We start from the raw sequence: 27,677 nt of genomic DNA on the forward strand, positions 1-27,677 counted from the left end.
GACGCTGGGTAAATTAATCCTCTAGAATGCAATTCAATATTTCCTACAGTATTAATGATGACGTGGTCAAGGAGAGATGACCAGTCTGGCCATGCAGCAATAACACTACAACCCGAGCTGGGTGACCTGGCCCGTAGAAATCCGCAACACCGTCCCATCTAGCTAGCGACGACGCGCTTGATTAAATTACAACGCGCTGTGGCTCCGTGGGCGTCACAGGTCCTTTTTCCGTCACTTTTCCTCCGCCTAGTAAGTAAAACCCCAAGCGAGTCATTTCAACGGGGGAAAAAAGGAGATTATGAGAAAGAAATAAAGACGACGTAGTGAAAGTGCGCTCTTCAAAGCGGCGTGGTGCTAATAGCTGTATGGCTGTCAGTAGCGCTGTGAGTGAGTGTGCGGAGGGGAGACCTGTTGCCTGGCTGCCAGCAGGACGTCTGACATGTGGGTGACAGTGAAGAGGAGAGAGAGAGGGGAGGCATGCTTTACTACAGGGAAGTCTGCTTGTTCCCTGGTAATTGGGCTGTTCAGAACCCGGGCGGAATCTCCCCGACAGTGTGGGAGGAACACACGTTCTGTCACGTAGCTTGTTATTAGCAGGGACAAGTCTGTGAAGAGATCAGAAGTGCCCGCGTGTGTGTGAGAAACATTTTCATCTCATCCCACTTAACTCAAAAAGTACCCTGTCCACATGGGGAGACGGGCAACAGACTTGGCGAGAGAGCCTCTCATTCCCCTATGATCGTCCATACTATAGAGGATTATCATTCTGTCACTCTGGGTGCAGGATCACTGCAAGCCCGGGGGCATTGTACAATAAGCCATTCACTAACACAAAACACACACACACAGGCAGCAGACTCTCTCCAGTGCCATTTCCACCCAACAAGGTGTGATAAAGATCACCTCAGAATCAGAGGCAGCAACATCAAAAACCCTTCCACAACTGACATTGCTTTTGTTAAATTGCATTTGAGGCTGCCTAAATGGTTATTTTTTCAATCATAAAAAGCAGATTCATTTATTTTTTAAAGTACAATAGGCAAAAATCGCTCCGCCATTTCCTGTTTGCAAAAATTCTAAGAAGTTTGCCTAATTTCAGTTTATGTAACAAAACAGGCAATGAATAGTGTAGAGCCTTCAAACTCAATGCTGGACCTCGAAGCCAGTCCCCCTCCCCCCATTGTTCACCTCTAATCAGGAACAGATTTAGACCTGAGACACCAGGTGTATGCAATTAATTACCGGGTAGAACACAAAACCAGCAAGCTTTTCAGAATTCACCGATAAATTGGTCCACATGGACAGCTAAAGGCATAGAAACCGTAAGTGACTTTGTAATAGGAAATAATTGTAAAAAGCAATTTTGGACTGACCAATGTAGATATTTTCAAATACATGCAACTTCTCTTTCATATCACGAAAATTCAATTTGAAATGTTTGGGACATCAGGACAATCTTGAGGGAATACTACTGAGTCGAAAAAGGATGGTCATATGATAGGTTTTGTATATCTTACCTTGCAGAGAGCCTATCCAACTGACAACCTCTTAGAAAAAAAATATTGGACCCATGAATTAAAAATATCTGATATTGGTACAAGATGGAGGGAATGTTGGAACATTAACAAAATGACAGTTAACGAAAATGGACGCTTAATAGAGTATAAACTAAAGTAAACTAATGTATAGAATGTATTATACAAGCGACAAAATTCACCAATTCTACAGCACAACGGCAAGAGTCACGTTTTAAGTGTAAAACTAACAAGGATTCAATAAGCTATGCCTTCTGGGAATGTTATCAAGTCCAAAAGTTATGGGCTCAGCTAGAAAGTTGAATGTCAGAAGTATTACAATGCAAATTTACTTTGACGGTCTACATATGTTCAAGGCATGGCATGAGGGTGCAGTGAGATACCTGATGGGTTGGATGATACTCTTATCTTACTTAACTGGAAATCAACCAATCCTCTACTGATAACACAAAGGAAAGGTCAATGCTTTATTATCCAAATGTTCAAAGTGGGTGGGCTACTGAGAGAAACAAAATGGTGCAGTTTGAGGCCATGTGGCGGAGAGTGATGCAGGCGCTGGAGATGGTGTGAGCATGTGGGTCTGGGCAGGTGTGATGATGTTGTTTGTGTGCGTATGCTGTCATTTGTGTGTGTATATGTTTTGTAATAAATAAAATACATTATTTTCAGCTGATTGAAGCTGGTGTACAAAAGCGAAAGTAAAACAAACCAAAATGATACTTAACAAGAAGCATAGAAATAGTGCAAATAGAACGGATCTACCGCTTCTCAGACTTGCTTTCAATGAGAAAATCGAATCTAATTTTATTTGTCACATGGGCCGAATAAAACAGGTGTAGTGAAATGCTTACTTAGAAGCCCTTAACTAACAACACAGTTAAGAACAATATATGTCAAGTAAAAATTAGATAAGTAAAAAATAAAACATAGTTAAAGAGCAGCAGTAAAATAACAGTAGAGAGGCTATATACAGGGGGTACAGGTACAGAGTCAATGTGCGGGGACAGAGGTTAGTCGAGGTAATTGAGGTAATATGTACATGTAGGTAGAGTTAAGGTGACTATGCATAGATAATAACCAGAGAGTAGCAGCAGGGTAAAACAGCGGTTGGGGTAGCCATTAGATTAGCTGTTCATGAGTCTTATGGCTTGGGGGTGGATTAAGAAGCCTTTTGGACCTAGACTTGGCGCTCCGGTACTGTTTGCTGTGCGGTAGCAGAGAGAACAGTCTATGACTAGGGTGGCTGGAGTCTGACAATTTTTAGGAACTTCCTTTGACCGCCTGGTATAGAGGTCCTGGACGGCAGGAAACTTGGCACATCACTGGGCCGTACACACTACCCTCTGTAGTGTCTTGCGGCCGAGCAGTTGCCATACCAGGCAGTGATACAATCAATCAGGATGCTCTCGATGGTGCAGCTATAGACCTTTCGAGGATCTGAGGACCCATGCCAAATCTTTTCAGTCTCCTGAGGGGGAATAGGCATTGTCGTGCCCTCTTCACGACTGTCTTGGTGTGTTTGGACCATGTTAGTGTGTTGGTGATGTGGACACTAAGGAACTTGAAGCTCTCAACCTGCACCACTACAGCCCCGTCGATGAGAATGGGGGTGTGCTCGGTCCTCCTTTTCCTGTAGTCCACAATCATCTCCTTTGTCTTGATCACGTTGAGGGAGAGGTTGTTATCCTGGCACCACAAGCCCAGATCTCTGACCTCCTCCCTATAGGCTGTCTCGTCGTTGTCGGTGATCAGGCCTACCACTGTTGTGTCGTCTGCAAACTTAATGATGGTGTTGGAGTCGTGCCTGGCCATGCAGTCATGGGTGAACAGGGAGTACAGGAGGGGACTGAGGATGCACCCCTGAGGGGCCCCCGTGCAGGTTCAGCGTGGCAGATGTGTTGTTACCTACCCTTACCACTTGGGGGCGGCCCATCAGGAACTCCAGAATCCAGTTGCAGAGGGAAGTGTTTAGTCCCAGGGTCCTTAGCTTAGTGATGAGCCTTCAGGGCACGATGGTGTTGAACGCTGAGCTGTAGAGAATGAATAGCATTCTCACATAGGTGTTCCTTTTGTCCAGGTGGGAAAAGGCAGTGTGGAGTGCAATAGAAATTGCATAATCTGTGGATCTGTTGGGGCGGTATGCAAATTTAGAGTGGGATAACGGTGTTGATGTGAGCCATGACCAGCCTTTCAAAGCACTTCATGGCTACAGACGTGAGTGCTACGGGTCGGTAGTCATTTAGGCAGGTTAACTTAGTGTTCTTGGGCACAGGGACTATGGTGGTCTGCTTGAAACATGTGGGTATTACAGACTCAGTCAGGGAGAGGTTGAAAATGCCAGTGAAGACACTTGCCAGTTGGTCAGCGCATGCTCGGAGTACACGTCCTGGTAATCCGTCTGGCCCCACGGCCTTGTGAATATTGACCTGTTTAAAGGTCTTACTCCCATCGGCTACGGAGAGCGTGATCACACAGTCGTCCAGAACAGCTGATGCTCTCATGCATGCTTCAGTGTTACTTCTATGCTCGCTTCGAGGCAAGCAATTTTGCTCGTCTGGTAGGCTCGTGTCACTAGGCAGCTCGCGGCTGTGTATAACAGAACTTTAACACACATTTCTACGTAAAATTGTTCAGGTCGCCAAAAAAGCTGCCTACTATGCCTTTAAGGGATGCTGTGATTCACTGTGCTGTAGTAAAATAATAAATACAAAAATATATGTTTTATTGTCACAAATGTGTTGTTTTACAGGGTCAGCCATATTAGTACGGCGCCCCTGGAGCAAATTAGGGTTAAGTACCTAGCTCAAGGACACGTCAGCAGATTTTTCAACTTGTCGACTCGGGTATTCGAACCCGCGACCTTTCGGTTACTGGCCCAACGCTCTAACTGCTAGACTACAGTAACATGTGTCGAGAGAGGGCGAGAGAGCGATACAGAGAATGACAAACCCAAACGGGCTCAAACAGAAAAGCAATAAGCTCTGCTTGATTAAGCCAGCAGGAGGAAACAGGGCTTCAATTATGGAGAGCCTCCCGCCAGTCTTTGTCTGGACTTGTGCCCTGATGGCAAGCTGTCCTTACAGGAAGAGCCTAGGAGAGCGAGAGAGGGACTTCTCCTCATCACACACTTTATCTATTAAAGCACATTCATGGCCTCTCACTCACATGCTACCTCAGCTTTCTAAACCAAAACATACATATTATACAATCCCCTCACCCCAACTCTCTGAGAAATACACAATTATTCATTGAAAAATAGATCTTTTTGTAAGGTGAGGTAACAAAAAACGGCTTTTGATTTCCTATTGAAAAAGGTGAATAAAGTGTGTGAGTGGAAAAGAGGCCGAGGCTGGTCGGTGAGTGGGCTGCTAGCCTTGAGGTGAACCTCATTCCCAGCGGTCCCTGCCTCCCCGTGTCTGTGCCAGCGGCGGGGTGTTGAACAGCAGCAGCTGCCTGGTATGACGCGGGGGGGAGGGGTGGCAGGGGAGAGAGGTGAGCCATCAGTCTGTCCAGAGAAGCCTAGCTGTAGGGGCTCTAACCTGCTCTCTGCACCTCTCCTGTAAACTCTGATACATAGGCATGTGACTCCACATCGACACACTCACTCTGACCTGCTCTCTCACACACTTCTCTCCTATGGCATCCTCTCACCCCCTCCTGTTCTCCCTCCTTCCTTTCCCTCATTTCACCACATCTCCTCCCTTTCTCACCTCTCCCATCCACACACCTTTTCCCCCCTCTACACCTTCCCTCCTCTGCTCACCTCAGGGAGGTTGGTTGTATGCCCTCTAGCCTGACTGGAGTGGTCAGCGGGGGCACAGACACAAAGACTCACCCTGTATCGGTCCCCTGGGTGCTCCAGCTGCAGGAGGTGGGTTCAGTCCCAGGCCGAGGGCCCCCGCTGTCTGCCCGGGGGACTCTGGAGCCACCTGTCCTGACCGCACACAGCCTCCCCAGGGCTGGCAGGTAGGAGGACACCTGTCAGGACACACACACACAGTAAGATGGAGAAGAGAGGGTATTTATAGAGACTCTGCCTCTGTAGTATAGGAGGTGTGTGTGTGTGTGTGTGTGTGTGTTGGACAGAGGGATAAAGACACCAGAGTTAGCAGCTGTGACAGTGAGAGGCCCAGCAGTGAGGACAGCAGCAGGATAATCTGATCCCAGCAAAATAACTGGCCTGTATGTGCAAATGAGGTCCAATACACTGTACCGCTGTTGCACTAGTACTACACCTGGGACACAAGAGCCAGGACGGGGAAACCAAACACATTCTAATGTAGACTTGGCCAAAACGTACAATCTTCCTTAGCGAGATGGGCTCTGCTCCGATGATGATGCCGTTCCTGCAGCACACGTTCCTAAAGATGGCGTCTGCCGTGACCATCCGTAGCCTGGTTGGGACCATCCCGGGAACAAACGTCTGGAGGACATCTGGGGGCAGGTCTGAGGGCAGGAAGAATACCCTCCACATCAACACAGGATCAGTTAGAACACATTATTAAAACTTTGCTGCTGTGTGTCAGACTGGTAGCGTCCCGAATGGTACCCGATTCCCTATATAGTGCGCTCCCTCTCACCGGGGTCCACAGGTAGTGCGAAAGTTGTGTACTATATCGGGAACAGAGTGCCGCTCGGGACGGCGCCTCAGACCTGTGTGCAGTGCAGCGTACCCTGGCAGAGGATGGCGATGTGTTGAGCCAGGTCCTCAAGGCCTTTGTCCACCAGGCTGCGGTTGAGGCGGCTGTACTCCTGCCACCAGTAGTCCACCACCACGCCCAGCGTGTCCTGCAGGGTCAGCACCAGCGTCTGCCTCCTGTCCCTCTCCCAGTCCCTCTCCTGACCCTACGCAAGCAACCACAGCACAAGGACACAGATGGGTAGTTGGCTACATAGCTGAACCAGAGTGAGGGCCCGATTCCATTACAATTCCTGTTATGTGCTGGACATGGAACACCTTAGATCAGGGGTTTCCCCCTTCCAGCATTTGGGAACATGCTGGAAGTCTGTAATGACTAACATGACAAGAGGAAATGAGTCCCCCCCCCCCATTTCTTTAAAATAAAAGACCCCTGCACTTCCCCTGCTGACACAGCACCCCACAGTTTGGGAACCACTGCCTTAGATGGTGCGCTGCAAGTTCAGAATCGACTTTGAACTGAACTATGGATGTAGGGATGTAGGCCTACTGTATGTGACTGGAATGTTGGTGAGGACGGGAACAGGGACTTGGGAACGTGTCCAGGTTTACCTCAGAGACAGAGCGTTCCCACAATGAGGCCTGCACCAGGAGCTGGGCGATCTGCTGCACGGCCTTGGAGGCCAGCGTCGAGTGCTCCCACAAGCTCCAGAACACCCTGTAGAGGACGGACGACCGCAAGCCTCCCGCCTCTCTGAGGGAAGACATGTTGAAATATCCACAAGTGTCGTGTCTGTGGTGCATGACGTTGATTAGAACTATCGAAGTTGTTTCAAGTAAGTGACAGCTGTTTTCTACATTACGCCAATATATGCCTGTGTCCCGTCGGTGGGGATTACCCTTTGTTAGCTGAGTGCATGTCACACTTGAAGAGCTCGAGCATAAAGGCCTGCAGGTCACCATGGAAGCGGAGCAGCTCTGGGGAGGCGGGGCTAGGGAGTGAGTGACAAGGCTTGCTACCCATGCAGAACCTGGAGAAACAAAGACACCAAAAGGAGGAAGATGGGTACAACATGAAAAGGACAAGGATGGCCTCCCGAGTGGCGCAGCGGTGTCACCACAGATCCGGATTCGATCCCAGGCTGTGTCGCAGCCGGCCGCAACCGGGAGACCCATGAGGTGGCGCACAATTGGCCCAGCGTCGTGCGGGTCCCATCGCGCTCTAGCGACTCCTGTGGCGGGCCGGGCGCATGCACGCTGACACTGTCGCCAGCACACCTTATTCAAGGGTTTTTCTTTATTTTACTATTTTCTACATTCTAGAATAATAGTGAAGACATCAAAACTATGAAATAACACATATAGAATCATGTCGTAATCAAAACAGTGTTAAACAAATCAAAATATATTTGAGATTCTTCAAATAGCTACCCATTGCCGTGATAACTGCTTTGCACACTCTTGGCATTCTCTCAACCAGCTTCATGAGGTAGTCACCTGGAATGCATTTCAATTAACAGGTGTGCCTTAAAAGTTATTTGTGGAATATCTTTCCTTCTTAATGCGTTTGAGCCAATCAGTTGTGTTGTGACAACGTATGGGGTGGTATACAGAAGATAGCCCTATTTGGTAAAAAAACAAGTCCATATTATGGCAAGAACAGCTCAAATAAGCAAAGAGAAACGACAGCTAATCATTATTTTAAGACATGAAGGTCAGTCAACATGGAAAAGTTCAAGAATTTTCAAAGTTTCTTCAAGTACAGTTGCAAAAACCATCAAGCGCTATGATGAAACTGGCTCTCATGAGGACCGCCACAGGAATGGAAGACCCAGAGTTACTCCTGCTGCAGAGGATAAGTTCATTAGAGTTACCAGCCTCAGAAATTGCAGCCCAAATAAATGCTTCACAGAGTTCAAGTAAAACATCAACTGTTCAGAGGAGACTGCGTGAATCAGACCTTCATGGTCGATTTGCTGCAAAGAAACCACTACTAAAAGACACCAATAAGAAGAAGAGACTTGCTTGGGCCAAGAAACACGAGCAATGGACATTAGACGGGTGGAAATTTGTCCTTTGGTCTGGAGTTCAAATTGGAGATTTGTTTGTTCCAACCGCTGTGTCTTTGTGAGACGCGGTGTAGGTGAACGGATGATCTCCGCATGTGTATTTTCCACCGTGAAGTGAGATGTTCTGGTGTGGGGGTGCTTTGCTAGTGACACTGTCTGTGATTTATTTAGAATTCAAGGCACACTTAACCAACATGGCTACCACAGCGATACGCCATCCCATCTGGTTTGGGCTTAGTAGGACTATCATTTGTTTTTCAACAGGACAATGACCCAACACACCTCCAGGCTGTATAAGGGCTATTTTACCAAGAAGGAGAGCGATGGAGCGCTGCATCAGATGACCTGGCCTCCACAAACTCCCGACATCAACCAAACTGAGAAGGTTTGGGATGAGTTGGACCGTAGAGTGAAGAAAAAGCAGCCAACAAGTGCTCAGCATATGTGGGAACTTCTTCAAGACCGTTGGAAAAGCATTCCAGGTAAAGCTGATTGAGAGAATGCCAAGAGTGTGCAAAGCTGTCGTCAAGGCAAAGGGTGGCTATTTGAAGAATCTCAAATATGAAATATATTTTGATTTGTTTAACACTTTTTTGGTTACTATATGATTCCATATGTGTTATTTCATAGTTTTGATGTCTTCACTATTATTCTACAATGTAGAAAAAAACCTTGAATGAGTAGGTGTTCTAAAACCTTAAACCGGCAGTGTATGTAAAAAAGAGAGATGGATATAGTAGAATTGCAGATGGCCCATGAAAACACAGGAGACTTGGGTATCTCATATTAAAATTATCTTTTGAACAGAGGTTATTGGGACATACAGTTTATGGCCTTTGTATAAGTGTCTCTCTAGTGTTCTATACCTGAGTGATGTCTCCAAAAGGGGCCAGACTCCTTTTCGACACTGGGGACACTGTAGCACCTTCATGAAGAATGTCCCGCTAGCTGGAGAACCCCAGGGAGGGTTGTTCCTCAGGATGCTGTGGAGAACCGTGCGGAACTCGCTGAGAAAAAAAGGCTTGGCATCCCCCTGGATGGGGGAAAGAGGAGCTATGAGTAGCCAGGGAATCAGGTTTCGATTTTTTTGACAATGGACAACAAACAGTTTGTGTGGTCTTTACGTGGAGAGCGTGACGCATGAGGGGCTGCAGGAATGGGGCTGGGGGGAGCTGCCCTGGCAGCAGGTACAACTGGAGCTCCTCTAGGGCTTGGTTGAATAAACCACACTCAGTGAGGCTCTGCACGTTGCTGAAGTTGGCTACAGCAGTCTACAAAAAAATAGAGAGATGGACAACGGCGTGAGCAGAGAAAGAGAAGGACGTCAGAAGTTCATCAGGTCATCTCGGTAACTGTCATCTATTGCCTACTTAAATATGAACTTAGGAAATGTGAAAAAGAACTACATGGCCGTTTATAATAGCAATCGGAAGAAAATCCACTTGGGAAGGCACCGGAGGGACAGTGAGAGACTACCTTTAATAGGTCTGCCAATCACGCTTCACCAATCAACTGACAGCATTGGTTAAATCAGGTGACCCGGATATGATGCGTCTATGCACAAAATGTCACCTTTCAGTGAGGCGCCTGACATAAAGGAAATTGAATGACCTGATCTTCTTTGACGCGTCACACACTCATTTTACAGTTGTATAATATGCATGTATGGTAGATGTATTACTACGCTTCGAGCAGATCTGCATACCTGAGCGTACGGTCCAGGGGCATAGTAGCTCAGGATATCTGGGAGTCTTTTCCGCTCCTGCATGAAACGAGCCATCCACAATGTCACACATGCAGTCATTAAAATAACGACTGAAAAAGTTGTACGACTGACACGAGCTTTCGCCCAGAAAAACAATGATTGGAAACCTTGCGCTTCATTGCTAAACGTAGACGGATTTGAAAAGACCTGCCCCTCACCCCTATTTGAGAGATGTAGTCCCTGGCCTCGCTCTCCAGCTCTGAAAAGTCTGTGGAGAGAGCTTCACTGGCCTCCTGTGTCTCCTCTGGCTGTCCCTCTGTCCAGGTTAAACCCATATCAGAACACACGTTCTCCTGAAGACAAGACAGAGCACTTAGATTGAGCCTTATTATACGAGCCTTTCACTGGGCGTAATTGTTAATTAAGCTAATCAGCCGACATCTACATAGACATTTACCCCAAAAAGATGCAGGGCCATGTGTTCTATGGAGTAGCATGGTGCATTGTGGGCCTTCGCATGCTCTGCGACATGTTTTGTCAACACGTGTGTCACGTCAGCATGGGAGGGAGGAGGGTACGAGTACACATTGGCCTTCCCAGCTTTTAGGATTCTGAAAAAAAGATATGTTCATGATAAATTAAGTGACAGGTGTGTCTGATATTTGATGTAACAAATACAGTACACAACGTGTTTGAGACGACAAGAAATGCATCATTTACATGTCTAAGCATGAGGTTTGAGGTCAATTCTGTAGGCTTGGCCCTAATTTTTGTCATCTGGAGCTGCATGGAAAATGTGACAGGAACAAAAAGGTCAATGCCCAAGGGCTAGTCAGCCCTTCCCCCTCTGAGGGGCCAAAATGTATCTCTATGTTACAGTATCCAGAGGACTAGTGTGATGGATAATATAGCATTATTCTATGCTTGGTCTCTATCTGTAGCTTGTTCACTGAGAATAACTGATGCTATCTATACGGATGTATGATCTCTTACTTGTATCTGTACAGTGTGACCTCTGAATTACACTATCATGCAAAGGAGTTCTATTGTCTTCTCAGGAATTCTGTCTTATTTACATTGGTCTCATCCGCCGCACAAGCTCTTACATGCTGTGACACCCTGTGGAGATTGGGCCTGGGAGTGTTTAGGTTACTGTAAACTTGGTATCGTTTGATTAGTCAATGGTGGTTTGTTTCGGGTTGAAAGGTTACACCTTCAGATGTTATAAATGGAAACGAATGCCTTTGTTCTCTCTTATCCTGTATCCAGTCCATGGAGGAAGGTTGCATGTTCTCATTTCCTAGGCATCTGGCCTAGAGGGCATCTCTTTGTTCATGCTCTGTCCTGTAAGTTAACCTTATGATCTACAGTGCCTTTGGGAAAGTATTCTGACCCCTTGACTTTTTCCACACATTGCTACGTTACAGCCTTATTCTAAAATATATATTTTTTTTTATCTCAAAATTGAGCTCATGTGCATCCTGTTTCCAATGATCATTCTTGAGATGTTTCTACAACTTGATTGGAGTCCATCTGTGGTAAATTCAATTGATTGGACATGATTTGGAAAGGCACACACCTGTCTATATAAAGGTCCAACAGCTGGTAGTGCATGACCAAGCCATGAAGTCAAAGGAAATGTCCGTAAGGCTCCGAGACAGCATTGTGTCGAGGCACAGATCTGCAGCACTGAAGGTCCCCAAGAACACAGTGGCCTCCATCATTCTTAAATGGAAGAAGGTTGGAACCACCAAGACGCTTCCTAGAGCTGGCTAACCAGCCAAACCAAGCAACCGGGGGAGAAGGGCCTTGATCAGGGAGGTGACCAAGAACCCGATGGCCACTCTGTCAGAGCTCCAGAAGGCCAACCATCTCAGCAGCACTCCACCAATCTGGCCTGTATGGTAGAGTGGCCAAATGGATGCCACACCTCAGTAAAAGGGACATGACAGCCCGCTTGGAGTTTGCCTAAAGGGCACCTAAAGGACTCTCAGACCATGAAAAACAAGATTCTCTGGTCTGATGAAACCAAGATTGAACTCTTTGGCCTGAATGCCAAGCATCATGTCTGGAGGAAACCTAGCACCATCCCTGCGGTGAAGCATGGTGGTGGCACCATCATGCCGTGGGGATGTTTTTCAGTGGCAGGGACTGGGAGACTGTCAGGGTCGAGGGAAAGATGAACAGAGCAAAGTACAGAGAGATCCTTGATGAAAACCTGCTCCAGAGCGCTCAGGACCTCAGACTGGGGAGAAGGTTCACCTTCCAACACGACAACGCAGGAGTGTCTCCTGGACAAGTCTCGGAATGTCCTTGAGAGGCCCGACCAGAGCCCGGACATGAACCCAATCGAACATCTCTGGAGACCTGATAACAGCTGTGCAGCGACGCTCCCCATCTAACCTGACAGAGCTTGAGAGGATCTGCAGAGAAGAATGGGATAAACTCCCCAAACACAGGTGTGCCAAGCTTGTAGTGTCATACCTAAGAAGACTCAAGGATGTAATTGCCGCCACGGGTGTTTTAAAGTACTGAGTAAAGGGTCTGAATATTTTTGTAAAAGCAATATTTTAGTTTTATATTTTTTTATATAAATGTGCAAAAACATCTACATTTTTTTTGCTTTGTCATTATGAGGTATTGTGTGTAGATTGATGAGGGGGGAAAAAACAATTTAATAAATTGTAGAATAAGGCTGTAACGTAACAAAATGTGGAAAAAGTCAAGGTGTCTGAATACTTTCAGAATGCACTGCATATGCTTGGAATGCCTTCTAATGCTTGTAACTTAAGCTTTGCCTTGAAAGTGAATCCATTCATTTTCCAAATTCATTAAATACACATGTATTTAGAATTCCATTCTCAGACCTTTCTTCATTGTCTATTACTGTAACTCAAGCATAGTCTCTTGCATATGGCTAATTATCTTTATGGAGTCAGACAAACATGTTTATATATATACACACACACACGTCATATTACTGCCCACTACAATTCTAAAGACCACCTTCTGAGCATGTCTCTGCGAGTAGGCTCATTGACCATCAGGAGGACCCTCCAGCTCTCGAAGGCCCCAGCCATGGCCCTGCTGGTCACCCTCTCCCTCCACACCTTCACTGGGTTAGAGGCCCCAGGGACTCCCCCCTTGGAGACAATGTCCAACTCATAGGGCCCCTCTGGCAGCCACGAACCATTCTTAACAGAGTCAAAAATATATTCTGGAGTCACGATCCATTTGCCTGACAGAGAGGGAAGAGAAACGACAAACACCACAGAACAATAAAAACACTACTTCTGAAAGGTCCATGAGAGTATCAAGCTGTGGAATCCCTATATAGTCTGTACAAGCTGACTTTGTCAAGACTTGCTACCTAATACACTGTGTACAAAACATTAGGAACACCGTCCTAATCTTGAGTGGCACCCCCTTTTGCCCTCAGAACAGCCTCAATTCGTAGGGGCATGGACTACAAGGTGACGAAAGCGTTCCACAGGGACGCTGGCCCATGTTGACTCCAATGATCCCCACAGTTGTGTCAAGTTGGCTGGATGTTCAGTGGGCGGTGGACCATTCTTGATACACACAGGAAACTGTAGAGCGTGAAAAACCCAGCAGCGCTGCACCTGGCACCTACTACCATACCCCACTTAAAAGCATCTAAATATGTTGTGTTGCCCATTCAATAAGGGATCAGTAACTTTCACCTGGCCAGTCTGTCATGGAAAGTGCAAGTGTTCCTAATGTTTTGTACACTCAGTTCATGTAACACCTAGGAAGTGTAACGCCTACGTTCATCATCACTTACCTCCTGCACAGGCTGCCATGAACTTCTCACTCGGCAGCTCACGGGTGACAATCAGATGGGTAGTTCCGTCTTTATAAACCTGGAAGATCAACACAAGGCAAACCATCTAAATAAAACGGAATGTTTTGGTGGCATTGAAAATATCCTATGTGGTCGGCCAACTCATTTGATATAGTCCTAGTACATAGAAACTAAAACAACGGACACCAAAAGGTCAGCAACTAAAGTTCTAAACTGACCAGTGACCGTTCTTGCTGTGACCTTCCTGCAGAGTCGTGGAGGGGATAAAGGGATACGAACTTTGCAGCACATTGTGTGCCCCTGAGACTGGAGGCAAATGTACAGTAACTATAATAAGAGCCAATTGAGGGCAAGGATAAAATGACAGAGTCAAAAATACATCCCAACATCAGAAACCAATTAAGGTCATTTTTCAGGACTAATCACCCACTGTTAATCTTTTCCTCAATGAACTGTCTTGACAGTGACAGGTGCCATCCAGCTCTCATAATGGCTGTCTCACAGCCTGGCCTTTGGTGCGATTATCCCGCTTATAAAGGGAGAATGAGGGTTGAGAGTGAAAGCCTGTAGCTATGATGTCAACACTTACAGAGCCACCAATGTACTTTCCACCCAGTTGAATGATTCCGTGGAGCAACTTTCCCTTCTTCTGAAGATTCTTGAACCCAGACACTTGGAACACATGCTTGGTGTCCACCATCCTGATAAAAGACAACAAATGAAAACTAGTCTACTATAAATTAAGTCATGCTTTGCTTGAGTAGAAATAACAGTAGAGCAAGTCAGCAAGACTGTCGTTTACTTTTGCAACACACGTTTTCAATGGGTATCTGAACTGCAGATAACTAGCCAGTTAGCTAGCTAGCGGAGGACGTCAATGGAATTTCAGCATGATGTAGAAACCAATAGAACGCCCGAGGGAAGTTCATATTGCACTTTCATTAAATCCCTGGATATGTCAGTAAGACTGGCTAGCTAAACACTGTACAGTAGCTATCTAGTAAGTATTAGTTAGGTTAGTGTTTAACTAAAAACAATATAACGATAACGTTAAAGTACCTTGGCTTGTGCATGTGACGTCCACACTGACGCTATCTAGCTAGCGCCAAAATTCAGACGCCATGACCAGACTTGACAGTCGATACCATTTTGCGAGCCGTCAATATTTTATTTCTCTAGACTGGCATTTGATTCATTCAACAACATGTTGCTATATTTATCGAAACTACAATTAAATCGTGCATATTGGTTAATAAACTAGCTACATATTGGACTATCACTGAGCAAAATATAGTTGTTTTGCCACCCTTGTGCTAAGTAGAAAACACTCCTATCTTGAGAGTAAACTGCACTAGTGGGGGGATACACGACACATGTTTTTTTTAAACACACATTATTTTAACATTGCATGATTTCATTAATGAGAAGAAAATTCCTAAATTATGGATTTCATAACAAATTCAATTGTGCATGGGTATCACGTCTCAAAACCATTGAATATAAAACAATATTAACCAAAATCCCCCTCTATCATGCCTGAAACTTGGAGCATTCCGACTGGCGGAAGTTTTCCCTTGGTTGCTTCCGGGTGGTTGTTACAGACGCTTTGTGGATAATTCAGATTAGTTACAATGGAGCAGATTGTAACAGATTTTCATTGACTGCAAACAAAACGCTCTGATCGAGAGGTGTGTAGCCTATCGTCTATTTATATGTATATTTCAAACGTTTTCATAGCCTTGTAGGCGTTCAAAAACGTTAATAGGTTGTGTATCTTCAGCATGCAGGATTGTTAATCGTTTTAAGCTCTTTTGGCCAATGCAGAGTAACGTTAGTCTGTAATGTATCCAATTCTATTTCTGGTATGGCTACACCAATCAATGAGACCAAGGGACAACATGACAGGCTGAGACAAGCGAAATATATGCCTCTGACTGTACCCATGGTCCGTTTATTAAATGAAGATTTAGGAGAAGAAATAAGGTTTCATTGGGCTTTGTATGCCTATTTTCACTATATTGCCTCATTGACTTGAAATAGGCTCACAGCTGTAAACTACTAGATAGGGGATTTTGAAGAAGTAGCCTAATGGGATTATGATATTGATGGCTGTCTCTTTGTAACAAAGAAATTGATTAAAAGCCATCAGTACTTTATAGCTTCTAATTTGTGTTTTGTTGTATCTAAACCTGACACTTATAACAGGCAAAAGTGTTTGCAGGCCGTTCTATTATTCGGCTCTGACCTCACATGTGAGCTAATAGAGATAGGCTAAACTGTTAAGGGTGCAATCTGGCATTAGTGCATCCATTTTTAGACTTTTAAATTAATTATAGCCATTAGTTATTGAAGAATATAACATAAAAGCCTCATGAGCTTAGTTCAACTGTCTTACCCCATCAGAACCCAAAATATAAGTTCGTTTAACTCAATTATTGGTTCACAATGTTGTAAAAAAAAAAAAAACACTGTAGGCCATAGCTTATCAAATGAAATGTTCACCAATGTTCACAAATTTCACCTTTCCCGTGAAATGCTTACTTACAAGCCCTTAACCAACAATGCAGTTTTAAGAAAATAGAGTTAAGAAAATATTTATTAAATAAACTAAAATATATTTTAAAAATTAAGTAACACAATAAAATAACAATAATGAGGCTATCTACAGGGGTACCGGTACTGGGTCAATGTGCGGGGATAGTTTAGTCAAGGTAATTTGTACATGTTGGTAGAGGTAAAGTGACTATGCATAGATAATAAACAGCAAGTAGCAGCAGTGTAAAAATAAAGGGGGGGGGGGGGGTCAATGCAATTAGCCCCCGATAGCCATTTGATTAATTGTTCGGCAGTCTTATGGTTTGGTGTTAGAGGCTGTTAAGGAGCCTTTTGAACCTAGACTTGGTGCTCCGGTACCGCTTGCCGTGCGGTAGCAGAGAGAATAGTCTATGACTTGGGTGACTGGAGTCTTTGACCATTTTTTGGGCCTTCCTCTGACACCGCCTTGTATATAGGTACTGGATGTCAGGAAGCTTGGCCCCAGTGATGTACTGGGCCGTACGCACTACTCTCTGTAGCGCCTTACGGTCAGATGCCGAGCAGTTGCCATTCCAGGCTGTGATGCAACCAATCAGGATGCTCTCGATTGTGCAGCTGTATACATTTTTGAGGATCTGGGGACCCATGCCAAACTTTTTTTTGTCTCCTGGGGGAGAAAAAGGTTTTGTCGTGCACTCTTCACAACTGTCTTGGTATGTTTGGACCATGATAGTTCGTTGGTGATGTGGACACCACGAAACTCTCGACACGCTCCACTTCAGCCCTGTCGATGTTAATGGAGACCTGTTCGGCCCTCCTTTTCCTATATTCCATGATCAGCTCCTTTGTATGCTCACATTGAGGGAGAGGTTATTATCCTGGCACCACACTTCCAGGTCTCTGACCTCCTCCCTATAGGCTGTCTCATCGTTGTCGGTGGACCCTATTGTGTCATCAGCAAAGTTAATGATGGTGTTGGAGTCGTGCCTGGCCACGCATTCGTGGGTGAACAGGGAGTACAGGAGGGGACAAAGCACGCACCGCTGAGGGGCCCCGGTGTTGAGGATCAGCGTGGCAGATGTGTTGTTGACTACCCTTATCACCTGGGGACGACCCATCAGGAAGTCCAGGATCCAGTTGCAGGGGAAGGTGTTTATTCCCAGGGTACTTAGCTTAGTGATGAGCTTTGTGGGCAGTATTGTGTTGAACGCTGAGCTGCAGTCAATGAACAGCATTCTTACATAGGTGTTTCTTTTGTCCAGGTGGGAAAGGGAAGTGTGGACTGCGATTGAGATTGCGTCATCTGTTGATCTGTTGGGGTGGTATGCGAATTGGAGTGGGTCTAGGGTTTCCGGCATGATGGTGCTGATGTGAGCCATGACCAACCAGCACTTCATGGTTACCAACGTGAGTGCTACAGAGCGGTAATAATTTAGGCTGGTTACTTTTGCTTTCTTGGGTACAAGGACTATGGTGGTCAGTTTGAAACATGCAGGCATTACAGACTTGGTCAGGGAGAGGTTGAACATTTCAGGGAAGACACTTGCCAGTTGGTCCGCGCATGCTTTGAGTACCTTTTCTGCTAATCCGGCTGGACCCACGGCTTTGTGAATTTTGTCCTGTTTAATTAAAGGTCTTGCTCACATCGGCACGGAGAGAATGATCACACAGTCGTCCGGAACAGCTGGTGTTCTCATGCATGCTTCAGTGTTGCTTGCCTCGAAGCGAACATGAAGGCATTTAGCTCGTGTGGTATGTTCGCGTCACTGGGCAGCTCGCGACTGGATTTCCCTTTGTCGTTCGTAATAGTTTTCAAGCCCTGCCACATCCAACGAGCGCCAGAGCCGGTGGAGTAGGATTCAATCAATCTGGTTTGGATATGTATGTACGTACGTACGGTCACTGTGGGGACAACGTCATCGATGCACTTATTGATGATGCCGGTGACTGAGGTGGTATATTCCTCAATGCCATTGGATGAATCCTGTAACATATTCCAGTCTGTGCTAGCAAAACAGTCCTGTAGCGTAGCATCAGCATCTCACCACTTCTGTATTGAGCGAGTCACTGGTACTTCCTGCTTTAGTTTTTGCTTGTAAGCAGGAATCAGGAGGATAGAATTATGGTCAGATTTGCCAAATGGAGGGTGAGGGAGAGCTTTGTACGAGTCTCTGTGTGTGGAGTAAAGGTGATCTAGAGGTTTTTTTCCTCTGGGTGCACATGTGACATGCTGGTAGAAAAGAGGAAAAACCCATTTAAGTTTGCCTGCATTATAGTACTCGGCCACTAGGAGCGCCACTTCTGTATGATCATTTTCTTTGATCATACCAACTCCCATCTCTCTAAAATACTTCACAGTATGACACTCTTAATCAGTGGAATGACATTCGCAAGCTAAATTATCAGCACAGAACCAAATAGCCCATAAAATCCATCAACTCAAAAAAATACACAATTCTTAAATTTATAATCTATACCCCTGTGCCAAACTTGGCACCTCGACTCTAGGCACTCGGGCTCCCGGGCTCCCGGGCTCCCGGCACTGCATCTCAGTGCTAGAGGCGTCACTACAGACCCTGGTTCTATTTCAGGCTGTATCACAACCTACCGTGATTGGGAGTCCCATAGGGCGGCGCAAAATTGGCTCAGCGTCGTCCGGGTTAGGGTTTGGCCGGTCGTGACCGTCATTGTAAATAAGAATTTGTTCTTAACTGACTTGCCTAGTTAAATAAAGGTTAATAAGCTGCTTCTCCAAACACTATAACGACTGATTTTAATTCCATTTAGCCTACTTTGATGCTATGTAATAGCAGCCTACAAATAGGCCTACTTAGATATTTCCACGGCATATAGGTAACGTTTAAGCATAAATTCGGTAGTAGGTAGACAATCAAATGAATGCAAGGGAGAAATAATGGGGAACATGAATCAACTCAATTTCTAACTGTATTTTGAGGCCTTGTGAAGCACAGTTACAGTGTTTTCATAGCTGCTTCTGAGAACACATTAGATCATTTTCTGAAATGTTTTAATGTCAAAATATGTACGTGTTTAATTTATTGCTTCTTTAAAAGAGGATGTTAGGTGCCCTCTTTTAAACAGTGTTGACTTTAACTTGACACGCTCTAAGTGGCTTTAAAATGCCAGCCTGGGGACGAGCTGCTAAATATTTCAGAACAATCTCTAACTGGGATTGTGTGAGAGGAGACTGCTACTGTAGATTCTCTTTGAGTGCTCTGAGTATACGTCTGCCCCAGTCAACCCAGTGGCAGCAGTCAAAAATACACTGGGGCTCCTCAACATCTGCTTTCAAAATAGATAATGACAACACAAAAGATATCTACTGCTTCCGCTGCTAATGAGGCCCTGTGTGGTGACAATGTGAACCTGACACTCTCCCTTAACTCTCACGTGTACCACACACACGCGCGCACACACACACGGGTGTTGATGCACATCCTGTGTGACACACTATCATCACCAGCCTCCGCCACACACGCTCTCTCCCATATGATTACACCGTCGAGTTCCTAATCCGCCGATTGAAAACCTACACGTCTCCAGAAGTCTCTCTATATACTCCCTCCCAGACAGAGTGCACGGATGATGATGTGGGGAAGGAGAGGGGGTGAGGGGAGGATGAGGGAGGGAGGGAATAATCAAGTACAAGCTTAACTGCAGAGACTGTCAAGTGAAGAAAATAATATTTGTCCAGCTGGACAGGCCTCCCTTTGTGCGGGCTAAATGAATGTTGAGCTTTCTGTCTGGCGTGTCAGGGTGGTAGGCCTACGTACGGCAGGCTGTTTGGACTTTGACAGGGATTATTAAAATCACAGCAGATGAAGGGGAGAGGAGTGTGAGAAAGCCAAATTGACACTGACACTCTCCATTACATTCCATTTGACTCATGATGACGGTGTTGATATGGGCCGAGCCCCGCCAGCGCATGATTGGCTGTTCGAGGATGTGTTAAGCACCAAGGGGGCGTCATACTGAGGTGAACCGAGATGGATTATTTATTTAAGCCTGCAGTGAAGAGTCCCCTTTCTTGTTAGTTATTTATTTACCTTTTTTACGTTAACTGGTTGTAGTGTCACTGTCTGATAATACTTAGAAGCTATGCATTTTGATCAGGGGTCCCCCTACTGTAAGTGGAACAGAGGAGAGGGATGTGGCGGAACATATTTAAGTTGCCTCTTGTTTCAGGTGCAGTTGATTTACGGCTCCTGATAACAATCTTGTTCGAGGAGAAATCAAATTACCATGTCTCATATGCTGTGGCGGTGTGTGTGCGCGTGTGTGTGCGCGCGTGTGTTTGGAGGGGGTCCATCCATGGTCTATTTGATAAAATATCTTAAAATGTGATGGCTTCATTTTGGTACATTCATTATTTACTGTGTACATAATGCATTCAATAAGAGCTAAACAAGAGACCTATTGATTTTTTTTCTCCAAGAAAAACATCCATTGAACGAAAGCATTTTTAGTCTGTGATACTGACAACGTCTTGTTTGTTGTTTTTGTGAGAAAATACATTTTCCATTATTATCCGTTCGTTCTCACTCTCCTCCTTCTCTCTCGCTGTGCCCCAGGCAGGATGGAATGGCAGGGGGACCTTCCACAGGATCATGCCTTTGTAGAGCTCCTGCTTCCTGGGCTTCCCAGCGAGCTGGATATCCAACAGCTGCTCCGAGACACAGAGGACAAACTCAAACTCAATGCCTGCAGGTCAGTGTCTCTCAGGACCACCATAACTAGGAACAAGAGTTTGTACACGGCCGGTATATACACCAAGTGTTCCAGAGTAGGAGTGCTGATCTAGGATCAGGTCCCCCCTTCTTATTCATTATGATTCAAAAGGCTTATAACAACTTATACTAGATCATCCACTCCTACTCTGAGATGGTTATGAATATGGACTCGGGTCAGGTCATGTGCCCAGGTACGACTCCTGGCACAAGGGATTCTATGGGAATGTGAGCACAGTCAGCGTAGGCTCTATGCAGCAGCGGATGTGGGCAAAGTTGGGCAACATGCCACCTGGTGGGATGCTTGGTAGAATGGGATGCTTGGTAGAGAAAGGAGCGTGTCATCCCGAGAATCTTTTTTGGTTGATGGGTTGCCCCGAGGATACGTCTATTCCACACTGAGGTTTTCTTAATGTCAAAGTTTTTCTGACAGGAGGTGAAACTCGAGAGTTTGGACACAGGCACTACACACATAGGCAGACAGACAGGGACTCACTCATACACACTCGTACACACACGTACAAACACATACACCCACGTACACACACACACAGTTTTGAGCTGAGATGTCCCAGTTCTTGTCTGTCACGTTGGCATGAAGGATCGGGAGACAGACGTAGGAATGCGTAATAGTTTTTTTTATTCTACCCAAATTACGGGAACGAAGGGCAAACAAACACGTTACAAAACACAGGATTGAAACCCAAACAAAAGAGCGAGAAGTACCTCGAATAAATAACACACAGGCACAATGATTAACACACGGGACGATACCTGTAATCATCTGCGCAATCGACAATGGCACGAAGCCAAAACACAAAGCACAGGTACTCACGCACCAACGGACAATGTAACAATAATGGACAGCCCAATGGAAACCAAAGTGCACACTTATTCAAGTACTAATCTGTGGGAAGTACTAATCAAGTACTAATCTCTACTGAAAGTTCCGGACAGGAACTCCAGTTTTTTCAGTTTTTTCACAATTCCTGACATTTAATCGTAGTAAAAATTCCCTGTCTTAGGTCAGTTAGGATCACCACTTTATTTTAAGAATGTGAAATGTCAGAATAATAGTAGAGAGAATAATTTATTTCAGCTTTTATTTCTTTCATCACATTCCCAGTGGGTCAGAAGTTTACATACACTCAATTAGTATTTGGTAGCATTGCCTTTAAATTGTTTAACTTGGGTCAAATGTTTCGGGTAGCCTTCCACAAGCTTCCAACAATACGTTGGGTGAATTTTGGCCCATTCCTCCTGACAGAGCTGGTGTAACTGAGACAGGTTTGTAGGCCTCCTTGCTCACACACGCTCTTTCAGTTCTGCCCACACATTTTCTATAGGATTGAGGTCACGGCTTTGTGATGGCCACTCCAATACCTTGACTTTGTTGTCCTTAAGCCATTTAGCCACAACTTTGGAAGTATGCTTGGGGTCATTGTCCATTTGGAAGACCCATTTGCAACCAAGCTTTAACTTCCTGACTGATGTCTTGAGATGTTGTTTCAATATATCAACATAATGTTCCTTCCTCATGAAGCCATCTATTTTGTGAAGTGCACCAGTCCCTCCTGCAGCAAAGCACCCCCACAACATGATGCTGCCACCCCCGTGCTTCATGGTTGGGATGGTGTTCTTCGGCTTGCAAGCCTCCCCCTTTTTCCTCCAAACATAACGATGGTCATTATGGCCAAACAGTTCTATTTTTAAAGGTCGACTCAGCGAGATGACCGTGCGTGCACAAAGTTAAGACGTAGTGGATCCATTTCCTCGACAACTAGGGAGCGTTGAAGTTCGAGGTTAAACTACTCCGCTGTTTTGGTCCCATAGCTACCACGTTGTAGCAGTGTGAAGTGTGACTGTATGAGAGTCACTGTATGACTGTATGAGAGCTGTATGAGAGCATAGTCTTGCATCTTGCTCATCTCTATATCTTCGTTGCAACGCCATCTCGAGGAGTCTACTTTTAATTCCATTGTATTGTCAGCGGACGGTCTACCAGTTGGGTCAGTACTCTGTCAGCCCGGTCTGTATGGTGCTGTGTTTTATGTTGGAGTAATATTTCCAGGGTACTCGTCTGGACCTTGACAGCGTACTGCATCTCAGAGAACCATCCCTTTTTGATGTGATATTACTGTAACGTAACTGTTTTTTAACCAATTGCCATATCTACTTAAAAGTTATATATTTTACAATTTCAACAGAGCAAACATTGTATTTTCAGATGTGTCAAATAAAATTATTATTTTTTTTTTTTTTTTTTTTTTACAACTTGAACTTATCTCAGGTAATATTTATCATATCCGGAGTGTGTAAAAAATTTGACTTAATTTGTTTCACAGAAGGGTAAATTTTTTTATTAAAAAAATTAAAAAAAATATTTCAAAGGTAGAAATGTCTCCATGTTAGTCAAAGGAAACAACCATTTGGCTTAGTTCACAATGTCAGTATCCAAAATGCAGGTGTTTCAGCCTAGCTCAGTGCTTTCTCTGGTGGTGGAGCAAAACAGCAGAAAATAGGAGCGTTGCGCCGTGATTGGCTCAGTGTTCTGTCACTCATGGGGACACTATAGTAGTAGGGGTAGACATAATAGTAGGGGTAGACATCAACATTCAAGCCCTGTGGCTCCTGCCATATAATTTCATTAGTAGTGCCCCTCCAAGAAGGCTCAAGGTCATTGGTCACAGATAAAATTACGTCAAATCACGTTATATGTACAGTAGCTTTGATTGGACTGATCATGTCAACATCTTACTTTCAAAATCTTAGCTAGCAGTCATCGTCATGAATCAAGTTGACAATCTACTGGCAAATCCTTTTTAATCCTTGTCATATGAAGAGAAATAATGAAGAGAAATTATAGATTAAACGTATCGTTGCTCATCGGCCATTAGACATAAACATTACACAACAAGTTGGAAATCACAAATTCAAAAATGAGGGGTTTGGAAGGAATCGGTGACAGTGGCTAACTGCAAGCATTGCAACTGGGAAGTCGGGAATAAACAAACTCAGACTGTGAGCACATCACAACAAGGTGAGTCCAAAACTGTCTTATATGCTGCTGCATAAATTATGTAATAGGCCAGGGAGATATGTATACTGTCGCTAAGAAAGTCATACTAAGTGTATGTTGTGTAGTAAGCTGTTAGTAGCCCATGTACCTCACCCTAATTATTTGGTCTATTTTCACCTCTTAATTTCGACTGATGTTACTGTTCTGACTTGGTGGTGCACATGTAGCCTATAAGCAGTTTTTGAGAAATGTAATCATCGAATATTGTAAGAGCTTTCATTGTCTGCTTATATGCCCCCTTTATTTATCCCACGGTTCTGACTTGGTGTAACGTCCTGACCAGAGTTCTTATGTGTTTTGCTTGTTTAGTGTTGGTCAGGACGTGAGCTGGGTGGGAATTCTATGTTGTGTGTCTAGTTCGTCTGTTTCTGTGTCCAGCCTAATATGGTTCTCAATCAGAGGCAGCTGTCAATCGTTGTCCCTGATTGAGAATCATATATAGGTGGCTTGTTTTGTGTTGGGGATTGTGGGTGGTTGTTTCCTGTCTCTGTGTTTGTGTTCTGCACCAGATAGGACTGTTATCGGTTTGCCACATTTTGTTATTTTGTTATTTGTTAAGTGTTCACTGTTTATTAGTGTTATTAAACATGTTGAGCACTGGCTACGCTGCGTGTTGGTCCGATCCCTGCTACACTCTCTCTTCTAGTGAAGAGAGGGAAGGCTGCCGTTACACTTGGTGTACAGGGAAATCACTGTAAGACCGGCCCATGTTCTGAATTCTGTCGCTGTACATTTCAAAAGTGCTGAACAAATAGATATATATACGTCTGTCCTGGTTCGCTCATTAATAATGTCTTAATCGAAATTACGGATTGCCTCTTATCCGCTTGTCATCCCCTTATGCCATAGTTTGTACATCTCAATTGTCAGTAGAAACTACATTTGTTTAAGCAAGTCAGCCATATCAGCTATGTTTTTTTTAAAGGCAGTAAATGAGGCAGAATGAACTGTTTCGCTGCCAGACAAGGTTTTGCTGCCAGACAAGGCTCCGCTGAAAGCCAGGTGTAGCGGTGGTAAGGTGTTGGGACTCTGCTGTTGGGACAGCTTTATGTAGGCCCTAACAGTTTGTGGGCGCCGTTTGTCACCGTTATAGTGCAAAATTCACCACTGCTGCTTAGTGACGTCACCAGGCGGTAAATTACTTAATAGACCAATAAGAAAGAGAGTTCCAAACCTCTCTGCCAATAACAGCTAGTTTGGATTTTGACAGGGATTATCAGTATTGCCCTGCACTCAGACCACTTCCGGACAGTCCTAGCAAAATTATTTAGTGAGAAATTGCTCTTGCTAAAAAGCAATTTTTGTAAGGTACTTAATTGTTACCCAGAAATGATTTGATATTGAGATAAAAAAAACCTGCATTGGGCCTTTAACATTGAGAAGACTCTACAACAAGGTCTGGCCTTGTAGCATCCAACTCTGTTGTAAGTTTAATATTCCAGCACGTTGTTAAAGATTGCTGCTGAAACCATGTGCGTGTGTGTGTGTGCGTGCGTACGTGTGCGCGTGTTCTGTTACTAATGAGCATTCCTAGCCGTTGCCAAGTATCTGTCAGAAACATCAGAGTGAGTTTACAGTTATTAAAGGTTCATTTGAGAAGTGAATGGTTGATTAAGATGCTCGTTGTTTACATTCTGATCTTTTGTGAGCTTGAAGAAGTCAATTATCTTTGAAAACATCCCGGAGCAGAGCCCTCAAGCTTTAGAAAAATTCACTCATCTCAATTTGCCATTTACAATGAGGAGCTCTTCTTCAACCTATGTGAAAGAACATGCTTTTACAGCAACATTGCAGATTAAGAGCCTTTGGTTGTCTGTCTCCCTCTTTTGTTCGTACTCCATCCGTTTGTATTCAGTTATGATACAGCATGATAACATTATTCACTTATAGTAAAGGAGTGAATCTTAAGATATGTGCACAGACTGACTGTTATGTAAATCTTGCATAGACAGTTTAAGCATATCCCGTTTTAGGATTTATACATCAAAGGGAACATTACACCTGCTTTTTCCAACCAGTTACCACTGACTCATTTTGAGGTGTGTGAAAGCCACTTTGATGAGAACTTCTGCTCCAATATTACATTCTTAACCCCCCCCCCCCCCCCCTTCCCACATGAGATGGCTAGACAGGCCACCCGATTCTATGTCTGTCGCTCTCTTTCGTTCGTTCTCTCTCTCTTTGAAAATACCACACTCAGGACAGAGTGAAATGGACTAGGCTCTCAATATTTTGATGGCACATATTGAGGGAGGGAGGGAGAGAGAGAGGAACCAGAGGAGACCGGGCATAGTGAAGGAGGGAGGGAGGGGGAGGAGGAGTAGAGAGAGAAATCTATATTTCAGCTCTTTTATCCTTTGTGCTGCTGTGAGGGCGAGGATAGATGATGAGGGACAGGCTAAATGTGGCGGCTGAACAAAGCCTCTCACTCTGGTACCATTAGCGTTTGCGTCTCATCCCCCCCTTTTCTCGCCCTCTTTTTGGGGGGAAAATGGGAACAAAATAATTGAAGATTCCACATCTTGAAACGAAAACCCTTGGGTAGGTAATTCAAGGCTTATTACTGAAGGCCAAGGCATTTTTCTTCCTTCTAAGCATTAAAGGGTTATTTTGTGTTCCTGTGGATATGGGAGAGGGATAACCATTATGAGAACAAAGGGACAGATAATGGGGAATTGGGCAAAAAATCTGGCGATCCCCACTCAGTCTGCACCTCCGGTCAGTCAGCCTTGGGCTCATCTCAGCCCATTGCTGGCAAGGCTCCTCTCTTACAGTACTTCCACCAAGGTCAGCCTCTGTCACACACAGAGGCAGCCGCACACGTGCACACACACACCCACACATACACACACACCTGCTGCCTAATCCATTTATCGGTGTCTGGGACAAATTATGGAAGAGGAGGAGAGTAAAGGGAATCGGGACGATGAGAAGAGACATTGAGAGAGAGAGAGAGAGAGAGAGAGAGAGAGAGAGAGAGAGAGAGAGAGAGAGAGAGAGAGAGAGAGAGAGAGAGAGAGAGAGAGAGAGAGAGAGAGAGAGAGAGAGAGAGAGAGAGAGAGAGAGAGAGAGAGAGAGAGAGAGAGAGAGAGAGAGAGAGAGAGAGAGAGAGAGAGAGAGAGAGAGAGAGAGAGAGAGAGAGAGAGAGAGAGAGAGAGAGAGAGAGAGAGAGAGAGAGAGAGAGAGAGAGAGAGAGAGAGAGAGAGAGAGAGAGAGAGAGAGAGAGAGAGAGAGAGAGAGAGAGAGAGAGAGAGAGAGAGAGAGAGAGAACGAGTGAGCTCTTACTGCCCACTCCCGTGAAGGAAGGCTTCAACCTATTTGTGGGTCAGACTGGCTGGCCTGTTCCCAGCTCTCAGATGTCAGAGATTTGCCTAAGAGCTGCTCCCTAATTGAAGGAGATTAAGATAGGCTGACAACGGGGCCCGGCTCCCCCAAATTGAAATGCTGTAATCCATTAGGTTTCATCAAATGGTACACTTCAGGAGGCCAGCAGAAAAAGTCCTCTAATGAAGTGGCAGTGTAGGCCAAGGGACTGCAGACA

General features: G+C 44.9%; 2 protein-coding genes across 7 annotated transcripts in view; one reads left to right on the plus strand and one right to left on the minus strand.

Annotated features, from left to right (window-relative positions):
- slf1 (SMC5-SMC6 complex localization factor 1) overlaps positions 1-15,105 on the minus strand; it is a 35,554-nt gene extending 20,449 nt beyond the window's left edge. The window contains exons 1-14 of one of the 3 annotated variants that reach the window (XM_071353899.1): positions 14,834-15,103; positions 14,364-14,475; positions 13,754-13,832; positions 12,955-13,186; positions 10,406-10,559; positions 10,167-10,301; positions 9,949-10,005; positions 9,368-9,514; positions 9,110-9,276; positions 7,074-7,205; positions 6,787-6,928; positions 6,209-6,380; positions 5,836-5,981; positions 5,371-5,513 (exon numbers count right to left, since the gene is read on the minus strand). In XM_071353899.1, the coding sequence (XP_071210000.1) occupies positions 5,371-5,513; positions 5,836-5,981; positions 6,209-6,380; positions 6,787-6,928; positions 7,074-7,205; positions 9,110-9,276; positions 9,368-9,514; positions 9,949-10,005; positions 10,167-10,301; positions 10,406-10,559; positions 12,955-13,186; positions 13,754-13,832; positions 14,364-14,475; positions 14,834-14,847 (1,832 nt within the window). In that variant the 5' untranslated portion in view covers positions 14,848-15,103. Of the gene's footprint in view, positions 1-5,370; positions 5,514-5,835; positions 5,982-6,208; positions 6,381-6,786; positions 6,929-7,073; positions 7,206-9,109; positions 9,277-9,367; positions 9,515-9,948; positions 10,006-10,166; positions 10,302-10,405; positions 10,560-12,954; positions 13,187-13,753; positions 13,833-14,363; positions 14,500-14,833 lie in introns of all 3 variants that reach the window. The other 2 variants (XM_071353898.1, XM_071353900.1) reach the window with 2 other exon arrangements.
- A 259-nt stretch (positions 15,106-15,364) lies between these two features.
- The window catches only part of kiaa0825 (KIAA0825 ortholog), a 155,898-nt gene continuing 143,585 nt past the window's right edge, over positions 15,365-27,677 (plus strand). For all 4 annotated transcript variants that reach the window (XM_071353902.1, XM_071353903.1, XM_071353904.1 and 1 more), the window contains exons 1-2: positions 15,365-15,462; positions 20,902-21,037. In XM_071353902.1, the coding sequence (XP_071210003.1) occupies positions 20,907-21,037 (131 nt within the window). In that variant the 5' untranslated portion in view covers positions 15,365-15,462; positions 20,902-20,906. The remainder of the gene's footprint in view (positions 15,463-20,901; positions 21,038-27,677) is intronic.

The sequence above is a fragment of the Salvelinus alpinus genome, chromosome 19, assembly GCF_045679555.1.
Source record: "Salvelinus alpinus chromosome 19, SLU_Salpinus.1, whole genome shotgun sequence".
Lineage (NCBI taxonomy): Eukaryota > Metazoa > Chordata > Actinopteri > Salmoniformes > Salmonidae > Salvelinus > Salvelinus alpinus.